At 41.1% G+C, this 15722-nt stretch overlaps 1 protein-coding gene across 2 annotated transcripts in view; it reads left to right on the plus strand.

Annotated features, from left to right (window-relative positions):
• Positions 1–15722, plus strand: part of si:ch211-26b3.4 (connector enhancer of kinase suppressor of ras 2) — a 563588-nt gene that overhangs the window by 444614 nt on the left and 103252 nt on the right. For both annotated transcript variants that reach the window (XM_052021060.1, XM_052021061.1), the window contains exon 13: positions 658–692. In XM_052021060.1, the coding sequence (XP_051877020.1) occupies positions 658–692 (35 nt within the window). The remainder of the gene's footprint in view (positions 1–657; positions 693–15722) is intronic.

Consider the following 15722-nt stretch of genomic DNA (forward strand, 5'->3'; position numbering starts at 1 on the left):
AAAATAGGTCTGGGCGGCACAATGTCAACTTGGACCTAAGATGCAGAGAAGTTTACATCAGAAGGCCAACAGTCAAAATGGTTAGTGGCAGCTTACTGCCACATGAGTGCTATGGAACTTCTGGGCAAAGTATTGGCAAGAAAGAGGAACAGCTCTCTCTTAGAGGAAATAGAGAAATTAAAATCAAGGAACCCAGTCAACTCATTGAATTGGCTGTACAATAGGACACTTTTGAGCCCTGTTCTTTCCTTCTACATCTCCTAGAGCTGCTGCCATATGTCTTCTCTTGAAATGGTCAGAGTCTAGAGCTCAAAATGTGGTCATAAGTTCTGAAAAACAGGGTTGCGTTTGACCCCAAAAACCTCCATAACACTATCTTCTAACTAAATGAGATCAATCCCCATATCAGTGGAACAATGTCTGTTCTGACAGCCAGCTAACATGAGCCTGTAGATGTGGCAGGCAGGTATTTATCGGGTTTCAGCTTGTTTATCTTCTATAAACGCCGTTCATACTTGCAGTACTTTATGACCTCACATTTCCGGTATGTCAGACCAACCTCAGTGAATGTTTCATGATGGGAAATGGGGATTGTTCCATTTCTGGTAAAGACTTTAACACAGCTTTTTTTTCTCTCTCCACCTTTTGTTGTTTCAGCGAGCGGGGGATTCTATTGTTGGGGAGACAGAAAGGTAAATCTTTCCCTTCTGCTATGTTTCTTAAGTTATGATTGATTGATTGAAAGTGCAAAATAATGGTCTTCCCATGAGCAGAGAGTGCATGCTAACGTAAAACTACTAACTAAAGTAAAAGCAGACTGTTTTAATGTTTATGCTTGCAATTGTTTTTTGAGGCGGGGTGATATAACATTTACTACAGGCACAAATTGCTAAGCAGGAGCATTTTGAGTGTATTAATTTGTGCACCTCAGAATTTGAATGCATTATTAGTCTCTTGAGTTCTGCTGCCTTTGGCTACCTGAGCCATGTTACCGTACCCCAGTCGCAGGAGGTTTACAGTGACTGTTAGGGACCAGAACAGCTGGATCCCCACACAATGGAAGGAAGGTTTGAAGTGCAGTGGCACCACCCCCATTGAACAGTGCAGCATCAGGCAAAATCAGTACCAAACTCAAATCTTTCCCCATGGTGACCCAGCCATTGATATTGACTGCCTTGTGAAGAATCTGCACAAATGAGGAGCCAGAGGGTAACAAAATTTAGTACCTCCTAAACTAAAAATAAAATGTTCAGGAAAGGAAATTTAGAATCTGAACACCTGAATTTTGCAGTATTCCCTCATTGTTACTGACCTTCAGCAGTGTTAACAGTTCAGAAAGACCATATACTGTACATTGATGCAGACAGGGATCAGAGTGGTTTTCTTATCAGTACATGACATCTCGCTGATATTTTGCTTTTCACCTCATTGGTATAATACTGTGAGATACACTTAAGAATCCTACCGATGTATGTGATGAGTCTCCACAAGCTTCAGAGAGTGCGTGAACTCTGATGAGGACTGTCTGGTGTAAGGTAGAAACCTTCTAGGGTGGAATGCAGTCAGAAAAAGATTAATTTGTGTCAAATATGACAGTCATATTTCCCACATGGCTAAGGCTGCCTTGGTGACATTTTGTTTATCTCTACATATTTACATGAATTTAAATTGCAAAATGTGCATTGTTCACAATGATATCAAATATCAATGCAAAGTTTCACTATTCCTTTTTTTGTGCGTGAGCTTGCAATTTTACACTGTGCTCACCTGTCGCCAGTGAACTGAGTGTCAGTTCTTTGTATCAGATGATTAACCACGGCAACAGCATAAACTAAGCTTCCACCTTATGTGGGCACTGTTGAATGGGGTGCAGGTGCCCTTTGGAAAAAAATTCCATTTTATACTTGAAAGTTCTCATCCCTCCTTGAATAAAACTTCACAAAATAGTTTAACAGACCCAAAATTTAACCTGTTGGTATATCATAGAAGCACAGTACAAATTGAGGCATTCAGACCATCAGGTCTCTGTGGCTCTTTGGAACTCCTTATTCCCCATGTCCCTGCAACTTTTTCTCCTTCAACTACCTATCCAGTTCCCATTTGAAATCTACCATTGAATCCCCCAACATATTTGACAATGCAGTCCAAATCCCAACACTCTGTGTAAAATATTGCTTCTATATGACTCTGGTTCATATGCCACCTTAAATCTCTGCCATAAAAATGCTGGAAACACTCTCAGTTTCTCTTTCCAAAGATGCTGTCTGACTGGGGTGTTTCCAGCATTTTCTGTTTTTATTTCATAATTTCGCTAGATTTGCACGTTCCTGGTTTTCATTGAATCTCTGCCCTCTGTTTATTGCCCTTCAGCCATTGGAAACACTTTCTCTTTATTTACTCTGTCTAAAACATTCATTATTTTAACCTCTATTAAATCTCCTTTGAGATCTCTGTGTTCTAAGTGATAAACCCTAGCTTTCCTGGCCTGTGCACTAAATTCTTCTTTCCGGGAATCATTCTAATAAATCTCTTCTGTATCTTTTTGAAAGCCTTCATCTACTTCCGATTTCCAGAACTGAGAAAAAATTGCTGCTTGTGTTGAACCAGTGTTTAACATAGCTGTCTTTTGCAACCTTTATAAATAGAGGAAAACATTATAAATATTCAGTCACTTTACTAAATGCTTTATTTCATGTCATCCCAGTTTCAAAGATACGTGCATAAACAACAATGATTCTTGCTGCCCTTTAAAATTGCATTATTTAGCTAGAACTTTAAACTGTAAGAATTCACATTTTTCAGGATTGAATTTCACCTACTATGAAACCACCCATAAAACCAGCCTGTTTATGTACTCTTGGATCTATGGTGGTCAGTAATAATTTGGAGTTTGATCTCCTAATGCAGATACACACATCATCTGCATATTGCAGCTCAGGGGCTGAGGTTGGAATAACCTTGGTTCAGGAATGGAGATGATGAAGGTTCAACAGTATCCCTTTTGTCGTGTAGACCAGCCCCACTCTAGCAGGAGGCTTGTTGAAGGTAAAGTGCAGTCTTGCAGTGAAGAAGATTGAGAAAGCAGTAGAAGTGATGATACAGCCTTGTTTGACTTCAGTCTGCACTGGGATTGGGCCTGAAGTCAACCCATTAATTGGTATCACAACTTACATGTAGCAGACATGGGCTGGAGATGAAATTCCATGAGGTAAGCCACATTTGAGAAAAAAACAAGGTTATCTACCACCTGGTCCCAATATACTACAGCACCACTGGATAATAAAAGTCCAGAATGAGACTCACAGACCGATGAAAAAATTGTCGACTGCCTCCATTGGGACAGTACAACCTTTGGACTTCTGAGGAAAAGAGTGAAGATCAGGACTTAAGCACAGCTCACAACTCACGTCTATCAGGCAGCAGTGATTCCCATTATCCTGTACATTTTGGAAATGCAGACTGGTCACAGCAGGCACCCAAAGCACTGGAGAGGCGCTACCAACATTGTCTCAGCAAAATCCTCCAAGTCCACTGCCAAGATAAGCAAACTAAACTCAGCGTCTTCTCCCACACCAACATCCCCAGCATCGAGGCTCTAATTACACTCAGTCAGTAAACATTGGGCAGGCCATGCCATTCGCAGACCCAACAATGAGTGTTCTATTCCACATTCTGTAATGGCAAGAGACTGCCAAGAAGACAGAGAAATTGATGAAAGGAGTTCTCAAAGCATGTAGAAAAAGAGAAACATCCCCAACGACACCCTAACCCATCACAACTCAAAATGGAGAAAGAATATTTGGGGTGGCACAGAGAACCTCGAATCTCTTCATTAAGAGAACATGGAAGTCAAGTGAAAATGGCAGAAGGAGCACGGCACATCCATCCAGTTGCCACATCAAGCGCCTCTGCCCAACTTTGACAGAGACTGCAGGTCTGGCCTCATTGAACAACGCAGAACTTTTCCAGTTCTGATGAAGGTTCATTGACCTGAAATGTTAACTCTGTTTCTCCCTCCACAAAAGGTTGCCCTACCTGCTAAATATTTCCAACATTTTCTGAGCCCACAGAACTCGAGTGAAATCATCCTCCAACTTAAGGGACTGCCTGAGAAGGAAGTCCAGCACTATTTTCCTCATTAGTTACATAATTTAAAGTCTTGTGTTATCTGCAAATTTCAAAGTTATGTTCACATCATTAATGCATATAAAGAACAGCATTGACCTAAAATCATGGCTTGGGAAACATCACTGTATGTTTCCTTCCAGTTAGCAAAAACTCCATCCACCACAAATTTCTATTTACTATTCTTTGGCTGATTTTTATCTGTCACTTTTATCCTTTGGGCTTCAATCTTGATCACGATCTTATATGAGATATTTTGTCAAGCACCTTTTAAAACTCAATATACACAAGGTCAGTTTCATTGCCCTTATTCATCCTCTCTCTTACCCAATCAGTAATCTTAAATGTCAGTCCAGAAAGGATTTTCCCATTAAAATATATGTCTGGTTCTTCATTATTGGTTCAAGTTTGTCTGAGTGGAAGTGAATTCCCCATTGTTTCTGAAATGCCCACCACAGTCCTTTGGTACCATCCATGTAAGCTAAAGAAGTTCAGAAGGTTGTAGCCAGTATCTTTGCAATTTCAACCCTTATATTGTTCTTTCTTTATCCCGGGATGCACCCGATCTAGACTGATTTCTGTTCTTGACCTCTCAAGGACATTTTTCTCTGGTAGCACTTCCAATTAACATTTAGAATCAGAAAGCATGCAAAGTAAAAGAGAGTCATTCAGCCCAGTGGAAGAGCTGTCCAATTAGTTCCATTATCATGTTCTTTCACCATGAAGTCGAGTTCATGATTTTGAGCAACAATTTTTTTTTAAACATCCACCTAAAACAGGATCTCAGAAATGCAGTACTCCCTCAGTACTGTATTCAGCTATCCATGGACCTTAAGTGCTCAAACTTTTCATTAGGAAGTAAAATATCTTATATAAAGCTGTTAACTCAGCCAACCTGACACATAATTTGGACATAATGTCTGAGGTTTATTTGTGCTTCATCACCATTTAATATTATACAGTCAGGGCACAGAAGGTCATGGGCATCTACTCCAGATAAGGTGGTAAGCCAGTAGCAGCTCAGGGACATAGGAACATATAGGGCGTCCTGAAGAAGGGTCCTGACCTGAAACGTTGACCACCTGCTTTTCTCCACGGACGATGCCTGGCCTGCTGAGTTCCTTCAGCATCATCATGTTTTTCATCCAGATTCCAGCATCTGCAGCCCTTTGTTTCTCTTCACATAGGAACACTTTCCTCAATGTCTTAAAGAATAAGGGAGACCTGGGATTTGGCAGTTGTCTTATGAAGAAAGACTGCGCAGTAAGGACCTATACTTAGGAATATCGAAGAATGAGATGTAATCTTATTGAAGCATTCAAGATTCTGTGGGAGTTTGACAGGAAAGATGCTGTGATGATGTTTCCCCGGGTGGTAGAATCCAGAACCAGGACATACAGTCTCTGAGAAAGGGATCAGCCATGTATGTATGACTGAGACAAGAAAAGACCAAATACCTGTTGTGAATCTGTGAAATTTTCTTCTGCAAAGGGTTGTGGAAGCTGAGTTATTGAATATATTCAAGGCTGGGTTAACATTTTGAAATGCAGGGAAATTAAGGGTGAGGGAGATCAGGCTGAGGCCAAAGATCAAATCAGACATGATCTCATTGATTATCAGAACAGCTCTAGTGGCCAATTGATGTCCTCCTACTTGTGTTCTTGTTCGAATCTCTCCAGTCAGGTTTTCACCCTGCTTTAAAATGGAAAAGTCTTTGATTAAATTCACAGGGCCGTACAACACAAAATAGGGCCTTTCAGCCCACTACATCTATGCCAACTGTTTTGCTAATCCCATTTGCCCACATTAGGTCAGTAGCCTTCTATCCCCTGCCTATTCAGGTGCCTGCCTAAATGCCTCTTAAATGTGGTGACTGTATCTGCCTCCACATTCTGGCAACATGTTCCAGATGTCTACAGGCACAGTAGCATAACGGTTAGCGTAACGCTATTACAGCCCCAGCGACCTGAGTTCAATTCCAGCCGCTGTATGTAAGGAGTTTGTATGTTCTCCCCATGACTGCGTGGGTTTCCTCCGGGTGCTCCGGTTTCCTTCCACATTCCAAAGACGTACGGGTTAGGAAGTTGTGGGCATGCTATGTTGGCGCCGGAAGCATGGCGACACTTGCAGGCTGCCCCCAGAACACTCTATGCAAAAGATGCATTTCACTGTGTGTTTTGATGCACATGTGACTAATGAAATCTTACCTGAATCTTAGCTTATCTTAAAAACCCCTAACATCTCCTTCAAAGCTCCTTCCTGTCTCCTTAAATGTTTGTTTTCTTGTTCTTGATAGTTGCACCATGGGATAAAGATTCTATCTGCCTTAACTTTGTAAACTTCTATCAGGTCTCAGCCTCCTTCGCTCCAGGGAAAACAAGCCCATCCTCATTAACGTCATCCTATGCGATGTGACTCAGGTGATTTATCAGTCATAGAGTCACAGGGTCAGGGTAACACAGCACAGAAACAGGCCCTTCAGCCTAACTTGTCTATGCCAACCAAGATGTCCATGTAAGCTAGTCCCATTTGCCTGTGTTTGGCCCATATCCCTTTAAAGTTTTCTTTTCCATGTGCCCGTCCAAATGTCTTTTAAACATTGTCATTGTATTGCCTCAACCACTTCCTCTGGCACCTCGTTCCATATACTGACCAGCCTCTGCGTGAAGATGTTGCACCTCAGGTCCTTTATAAATCTTTTCCCTCTCACCTTAAACCTATGTCCTCTAGTTTTTTGTTCCCTTTCCCTGGGAAAAAGCCTGTGTGCATTCACCCTATTTATGTCCCTCATGATTTTATACACTTCTATAAGGTCACCCCTCAGTCTCCTATGCTCCAATGAGTAAAGTCCTAACCTGCCCAACCTCTCTCTATGACTCAGGTCCTTGAGTCCTGGCAACCTCCTCATAAATCTCCTTTGCAATCTTTCCAGCTTAATTCCATCTTTCCCATAACAGGATAACCAAAACTGTACACAATACTCCAATAGTCCTTGTCCTTCTACTTTCTCTTTCCTTTCCATCCTCCTGCATCCATCCCACTGCCATCGAGCTGGGTCATTTTGTTCCAGACATACAGTATTTATCCAGTTGAATCACTAGTAGAGGATCACCAGTAGTGGCTTCTGCTCCCATAGTCACATGACTAACATTTGTGTCTGGTGAAACCACTCATACATGCTTCTAGACCTGACTACAGTAAACCTCCAATAATCTGCTATCCAACTATTCAAAAATCCCAATGTTCGGAATCTGCTTGCCGGGTGCTGATTCCCATGCTCCCTTCCACTCACCAGGACCCCAGTTTCCTTGCTTCCTTCCACTTACCAGAATCCTGCTTCCCACACCCTCTTTAAACTCACCTGGTTCTGTTCACCAGCTCTCCCTTGAAACTTACCTGGCTCTGTTTCCCATGCTCCCTTGAAACTTATCTGGGCCTTCTTCCCTCACTCCCTTTAAATTTACTGGGTTCACTGGAAAATTTATTACCCTGCCACGTAACGTCTGAAAAAAAGTGATTTAAAAGAGCATTGGAATATGAATAGAATAACATCCGATAGTTCAGAATCTCTGTTCACTCAGCACCACCGAAGTCCCAAGCATGCTGGGTTAACTGAGTTTTACTATATTCCAGTGCACTCTTACCAGACAGCCTCAGGTCACCTAAAATGCGCTTTTCACTTGCTACTCTTATGGGTTAACATTGGCTTCTAATTGCACAATTGTTCAATTTTAAAGTTTTCGTTCTTGTATCAAATCTTTCCATCGTCTTACACTTCCTGCCTCTGGAATCTCTTCTAGCCCTATTATCCAAGATTTCTGTACTCTTCTCTAGATTTGATCACCCCACCATTGATTGCCACGACAAGCCCAAATCTCTGAATTCCATCCTAAACCCTTCTGCTTCTTGACCTGCCTTTCCTCCTTTAAGATGTTCCTGAAAACATACCTGACTGAATTTTTTGTCGTTTCTTGTCATGTGATCTGCTGTCAATTTTTGTTTTTGTGAAGTGCTTCAGGACACTCAATAGGCACTATATAAATGTAAAATGGTTTAGTGCAACTTTCATGACCTCAATAGCCAATTATGTTATTTTGAAGAGTATTTTCTGATGTAATGTAGATGATAAAAGAATCTGCGTAAGCAAACTGGCACAGATAATCTGTTTGCTGGTACAGATAATCTGTTAGATTTAGGATAGTACACCAGACTTATTTTAGTACCTCAGTGAACTAACAGCAACAAAAAGTTGATGCTTTTCAGAAAGTCACCAGTTAAACAGAAGCGAGAACAGCTTCAGGGAGAAGTGTCTTCACAGCACTGCTCCTGAGTTAGGAGGAGAAGGACTCCTTCCACCAAAGTTATCCTCACCTACATTAAATGTTCCCCACCACCACCAACCCCAAACAGAAAGATTCCAGTTTCATCTTCCCACTCACTCCACCTACCTGCTGCTACAGTTTGCTCTGCTCTTCCCTATCCTACCCCCGCCACTCCATCAACCAAACACCAACCCTACCAACCTGTCAAATACAAACAACAGACACTGTGGGCTTAAAGCCAAGAAACATAAGCTTCTGTATAAAGCACTGCTCCTCCCCCTCCATTTGTATAAGTAGCTATTGCTTCTCTTGCAATGAGAGAGGAGGCTTAATTGAAATGTTCAAAATTATCATGGGCTTAGACGGAATAAATAACAAGGTGTTCTTTTCACTGATAGAGGGTCAGTAACCAAGGAAAGTTTAGAACCTGAGGGACAAGGAAATTTTTCTATAATGCAATTTATTCTGCTCTGGAATGTTGATTCTGTACCAACAGGGAATCCGATACACACTTAATAAAGGACACATTTGCAACACTTTACAGGGAGAGCTGGGTGATAAAGTCCATAGTTCCCTGAAAGTGGAACTTAAGTAGATAAGAGTGGTAAAGAAAGCGTGTGGTGTACTTGCCTTCATTGGTCAGGGTGTTGTGTCAGGAAGTCATGTTGCAGCTGTATAAAACTTCAGTTAGACCATTTTTAAAGTTTTGTGTGCAATTCTGGTCGCTGCATTACAGAAAGGATGTGGAGACTTTGGAGAGGGTGCAGAAGAGGTTCATGAGGATGCTGCCCGGATTAAAGGGTACTAGCTACAAGCACAGATTGGACAAATGTGGATTATTTTTTCTGGAGCATCAGAGGCTGAAGGGCGACCTGTTATTGGTTTTGGTTTATTACCGAGATACAGTGAGAAACCTAGGTTTGCGAGCCATCTATACAGATCATTTCAAAACATAAGTACTTTGAGGTAGTACAGAGGAAAAGCAATAAGAGAATGCAGAATATAGTGTTATGGTTACAGTTACAGAGAGAGTGCAGTGCCGGCAGACAATAAGGTGCAAGGGTCATGACAAGATAGATTTTTATAAGAGTTCATCTTTATCATACAAACCTGATAGAATTATATAAAATTATGAGAGGTATAGATAGGGTAAATAGAGTCTTTTTCCAAGGGTGGAAATGTCAAATACTAGAGGCCAGAAGGTGAGAGGGGGAAAGTTTAAAGGAGGTTTACGAGGCAAGTTTTTCACAGAGAATGGTAGGTGCCCGAAACACACTGCCAGGGGAAGTGGTGGAAGCAGATATAATAGCAACATTTAAGTGGCATTTGGACAGGCACATAAACAGGCAGGGAATAGAGGGATATGGACCAAGTGCAGGCAGATGGGATTAGTTTGGATCGGCATCATGGCCGGCACAGACATCGTGGGCCGAAGGGACTATTCCTGTGCTGTACTGTTCAATGTTCTATAAAGTGCTGTCACCGACAGAGTGGGATGAATGGCCTCAATCACAGTTGTGGCAGTATCACCAGGTACTGGATGGGCTTCCTGCCCTGAAACTGGATGACTTACGGTGACATTTCAGGGAAACAATCAACATTGGTACCTTACCCTCATGTACATCATGACTGTAATATTTTCAAGTTATTGATAAGCAACTATGTGAATACAAGTTAGCTCAATGTCACCAGAATTTACAATTAATGGCATTTAAAAGTATGATAAAATTCACAAAGTAACTTTAATTTTTAAGCAGGATTTTTAACTGCCCTATGTGCAGTTAATTTGAGATTTTTTATGTATAAATAGTGAAAATCTTACAATCCCATGTTAAAAAAAGCCTGATTTATTCAGTCTCTTTGAAACAGTGGATCAATTAAAAACAGACTGATTGGTGTAATGTGCTTCCCAAAACTCTGGCAAAAATCCCAGACTAAAATTGGAATTTGACTGATTCATTTATTCCAATAGACTGTTTACACCAAAGTGCAAATTGTGGCAAATTCTCCACAACTGAGCTCTGTACCACAGCCATATAACTATGCAGTGCCTCATGGTACCCACAAATGTATTTTTTGTAAATTATTATGCAGCCTCCATGTACATTCCCCTTCTGCCTGCAACAGATGTGGGTCTAGAAACTTGGTTACAGGAAAATGAGCATTAAACATGTGGTGCGTAGCTGGCCAATGCACATTTTGTGTGAGGGCCTGACACTTCAAATTTCTTTTGTGCACAAGATCTCTCCTCCACCAGTTTAGGTGTTGAGAGGCAGGGAAGGAGGGAGAACAATGGGTTATTGCAGGGCTGGAGGCTAGCTCATGCATTGAGGGTGGGGTGACAATTGGGTGAGTTTGAGATGAGTGGGTTGGGTGATGTTAGGGACACAACTGGTGGCAGTGGGTTGGGTAGCCCAAGGGACACCTGCATTGATAATTAAGGTTTTACTTAAGGGTATCTCCGTAAAGCTGGTTCATATCACTGGACTCCACTAACCAGCATCTCCCAGAGCAACAAGTCTTATAATACCTGAGGGGGCTACCCACGCACAAACAAACCTCACCAAAGTGGTATCCAGATATGTGCTGCACCTCTTGGAGACTAGAAACTATGGATATCCGAGTGCTCCTGTGTGTTAGCACTATATGCACAAAATAACCAGGAGCAAGATTGCAAACTTCACAATCAACGTACATGTCCCAAATTACATTTATTGGTCAGTTTCCAATGAAATTCTATGGCATAGTGCAGCTATATTTTAATTTTATGTGTAATTCCAGTGAGATGACTTTCAAAGCACTTCACCCATAAATTTGAAAGAAATTTTTCCTTTATGGACTTGGAAAAATAAGTAATAATAGGATTGTAAAGGAAGCAGGTTTAGGTAAAATAATGCCAGATGAAGCACTTCTTTAAGTACAACCTAAGGGAGTCTTGGGATGAAAGGAGGTTTATCAAATTCTGATGCCAAACTTAAATTATGCAGTAAATAATCATGATCTGAAACAGTTCCATACATTTGAATGTCATCTATTTTACATCTCTATTTCACTTAATACTCTTTCCTTTCTAATCAGAATTCAACATGAAATTGGATATTGATTTGTTTTATGTGCTTTTGTAACGGGTTTGTGAATGGTGTGATCTTATCAAACTGCAGTCCAACCTAAAGGAGAGCAAATCATCTCAATGCAGGCCAGGTCATTTATTGGTAGGTTGTGTGTCGGTGAGCATTGATTTCTACCTGAGTTGTATTTATCAAATTATCGTACTTCTCAGAGGATCTTCTTGTGTAAGACCAGGCTTCATTCATTAATAGATTTTTTTCACCTGCATAAGTCAACCTGATTAACCTGCCAAGTACAGACTCTCTGAAACAGGCCCTTTGACCCAACTCATCCATGCCAACTATGGTGCCAACTTGAACTAGTCCCATTTGCTTGCATTTGGCCCAAATCCTTCTAAACATTTCCTATCCATGTACCTTTCCAATTGTCTTTTGGAAGTTATAATTGTTCCTGCCTCTACTATTTCTCTGGGAGCTCGTTCCATATACCCACCACCTTTGGTGTGAAAAACCTACTCCTCAGGTCCCCTTTAAATCTTGCCCCTCTCACCTTAAACCTATGTCCTCTAGTTTTAGACTGTCCTACCCTGGGAAGAAGGCTGCGACTATCCACTTTATCTATGCCCTCATGATTTTATAAGCCTTTATAAGGTCCCCTCAGTCTCCTTCGCTCCAGGGAAAACAGTCCCAGCCCATTGAATTTCCCCTGAATAACTCAAGCACTCCAGTGCAATGGAACTCAAGCCCTCTTTAGCTTAATCACATCTTTCCTATAGTATGGCAACCAGAACTGCACACAATACTCCAAGTGCAGTCTCACCAATGTCTGGTACAGCCGTAACATGATGTTGTGGCTAGCCTTCGAGGTCAAGGATGATGGTTTTCATTCCGTTGATCTATTTATGGGGTCTCAAGTGGCTTATGAGTCCAATCCTGGAAGTAGCCCACAAAACGAAGATGCCTGTGCGTGTATTTGTTTAACGTGTACTTGATGTTGCACTACAAAAAGCACACGATACTTCACAAATCAACCAGTTGATTCCAATGGCATGGAAACCATGACAATTGGGGCTGATGGGTTTGTTGCAGCCTTCATCCGCCTTCACAGCTGTTGTGTTCAAAATAACTGTCAGCCTGTTCCACCATTAAGGTCTTGTAACATGATGTCCCAACCAATGAAGACAAGCATACCATATGTCTTCTTTGCGTCACCATTTTCAGGGAACTATGTACTTGCACCCTAAGGACTCTCTGTTCTGCAAGACCCCCAAGGCCCTGCCATTCACTATGTGTATCCTGTCCTGGTTTAATTTCCCAAAATACATCACTAGTCTGAGTTAAATTCCATCTCCAGCACTTTCTAGTATTCTTCACACTTGTTTTCTTTTATTGTGTCAAATATCCAGCCTCAACATCTCTTATCCCTGCATCTTTAGCAGGGCTGTTAAACCACTTGTGTAAACTTGTATTGCCAGCTCAGTTAAAGCAACAGACAGAGAGGGATTGTAGATGATTGCATTGAGTATTTGTAAACACAGCATAATTTCTGATCCACATTTTCTATGAAACTAGTTTATTGTCACATTTGTGAAGCTAGAATCTCTTCCATTCACCTTTGAAAGTACCAGTGTGAGTTGATGAGTTGTAAATGAAGCAGATGGGATCCTGGGCTTTATTAACAGAGGTCTAGTACAGAGGCAAGAAAGGGCAACTTGACTGTATTTGCTGGTAAGGAAGAAGTCAATGGGTGAACACAAACATGGCAAATTAATTCATTTTTTATAAGTGAAATAATTCATTTTTGAGGGTAATGCATTTGGAGAGGACTACAAAGCAAGTGAATGCATGATAAATGATAAGATATTAAATATGGAAGAACACAAGAATTCTTAGAGTGCACGTCCACAGATCCATAAAGGTAGCAGGACATATATGTACAGTGGTTAAGAAAACAAAGGGGGAAAAAAACCTAAGAAATAGGAGCAGGAGTGAGCCCTTTGAGCCTGCTCCACTATTCATTGAGATCATGGCTAATCATCTCTCTGCACTTTCCCCATATCCCCTGATTCCTTTAATCTATCATTCTCCGGTTTGAATGAACTCAATGCCTGAACCTCTACCTTTCCATGATAGAGAATTCCAAAGATTCACCACCCTCTGCTCCAAGAAATTTCTCCTGATCTCAGTCCTAAATGGCATACTTTTATTCTGAGGCCTGGTACCAGACAGTTCAGCCATGGGAATCCTACACCCTACACCCAGCCTATCAAGCCCAGTATGAGTTTTATAAGTATCATTGAGACACCCTCTCATTCTTCTAAGCCTTCTCTTTTATTTCAGGTTTCTAGCAGCTGTACTGCTTTGTATCTCATAGTTCCAGTACTATTTTGTTTTCTCTCTGCCTGGCCCTCATTCACCTCCCTCTGTTGACATCTCCTCCAGATGGCTGTTGTGATGAACACACCTTCACCAGCCTCCCTCTGCAGGCACCACTGATACTTGGGTCATTCAATCTCTCTTGGTCTTCACCCTATCACAGGCATTCACTTTATTCTCTCCACCATTTCCCCTTCTCTCCAACTTAAAACATGTTTGATTTCTAATTTCTAACACATGCAATCGTTTTGTTTCTCTCTCCACCAATTGTTCCTGACCAACTGAATATTCCTTTTGTTATTTCAGATTTACACCATCTGCAGTCTTTTGCTTAAAGTCAGTGCTGAAACTCAGCTGGAATAGTATGTTCTTTCCTGGGCAACAATCTTCAGGCTTTCAGAGGGTGATTCATGCGATTGGTATTTAGATGAGTGACTCCAGCTATGTGGAGGGGCCAGAGGAGCTGGGAATTTTCTCATTAAGATTTAATGGAAGTCTTACTTTAAAATATTTTGAAGTATAAATGTTTTCTCATAAAGTATAGGCAGGAGGACATAGATTGATTAGTAAACTAGTGGGGAGACAGGATCATAGAATGGTTTCAGCACAGATGGAGACCATTTGGTCTATCATGTCTGTGCCAGCTCTCTACCAGAGCAACTTACAAGTTCCACAGAGGGTCTTACAAATTTTTCATCACCATATAACATATCTATCCCATTCTGGATCTTTTTTTAATGCAGTAGGTTGTTATGGAATGCACTGCTTCAAAGGATAGGGGGAGCAAATTCAATTGTAATTTCCAAAAGAGAGTTTGGTACATATGGAAGAAATGTGCACAATGATGAGAATAGTGCAGGTTTCTAACTAGTTAGCAGGTTGTTCATAGAGCCAACCCAGGTAAAATCAATTAAATGAGCTCCTGTGTTGACCTAACATAATTTATTTTTACTGTATCTCAACCTTATAATATTTCACATTTGCCTGTGTCTCAGCCAGTTATCCAGAATCATTGCCCATGATCTCCCAACACCCTTACCTTCTTGTTCAGATGCAAAGGACTGATCCTGTGTCCAGTGGTGTGGTCTGAGCAGCAATAGGACTTCCAAATGTGCACTGTAGAAGCCCCTTCCCTGAAACACACACGAAAGCGTTGGCCAAGATCTCAGAAGATGAAACTAAACTATCACACAACACATCAATTATGCAATGTGATTGCAAGGGAAAAATCATACCTTGGGTTTCAGACAGTGACTGCACTCACTGAAGCTTTGCAACCCTGTAACTTTATAATTTGCCAATCAGCTCGCTTGCCTGTACTCAATCATTAATGCTCACAGTGTTTCAGAACAATTTAAGCTTAACTTATAACTTTTACAGTTTTAGTGCCAGAATTTTGTCCAAACTGGTTAATAATTGTGTTAAAATTGTGAGGGCCTGAAACTTTAAAGGACATTAACCTTGAACATCCAGTATTATGGCTTGACAGCAACAGTAGAAAAGGATTTCCTGAATACTTCATAGAATGAAAACAGAAGAAGCTGAAAACTGTCATCATGTCAGGCAGCAACTGTGGAGAAACAGAAGTTAGGCACTCAAGGTTAATCTCCTTGCTCAGGATTGGATGAGTCACAGCCTTCTAAATGAAAAGACTTTCAGTGAAAACCCCACTTGTTCAGAAGAGGCTTACAGTTGCCAAGGTGACGACCATAGAAAGTGATCAATTCTTTGACTCTACCCTGCAATCCTACTCTGTTTTCATTCTGGTCTTTTAAAGGGGGAGAGTATTCTTAAGAATTCCTTTGGATAATTCATTTCCCTCTCAAGTCAT

This window comes from Pristis pectinata, chromosome 8, assembly GCF_009764475.1.
Source record: "Pristis pectinata isolate sPriPec2 chromosome 8, sPriPec2.1.pri, whole genome shotgun sequence".
NCBI lineage: Eukaryota > Metazoa > Chordata > Chondrichthyes > Rhinopristiformes > Pristidae > Pristis > Pristis pectinata.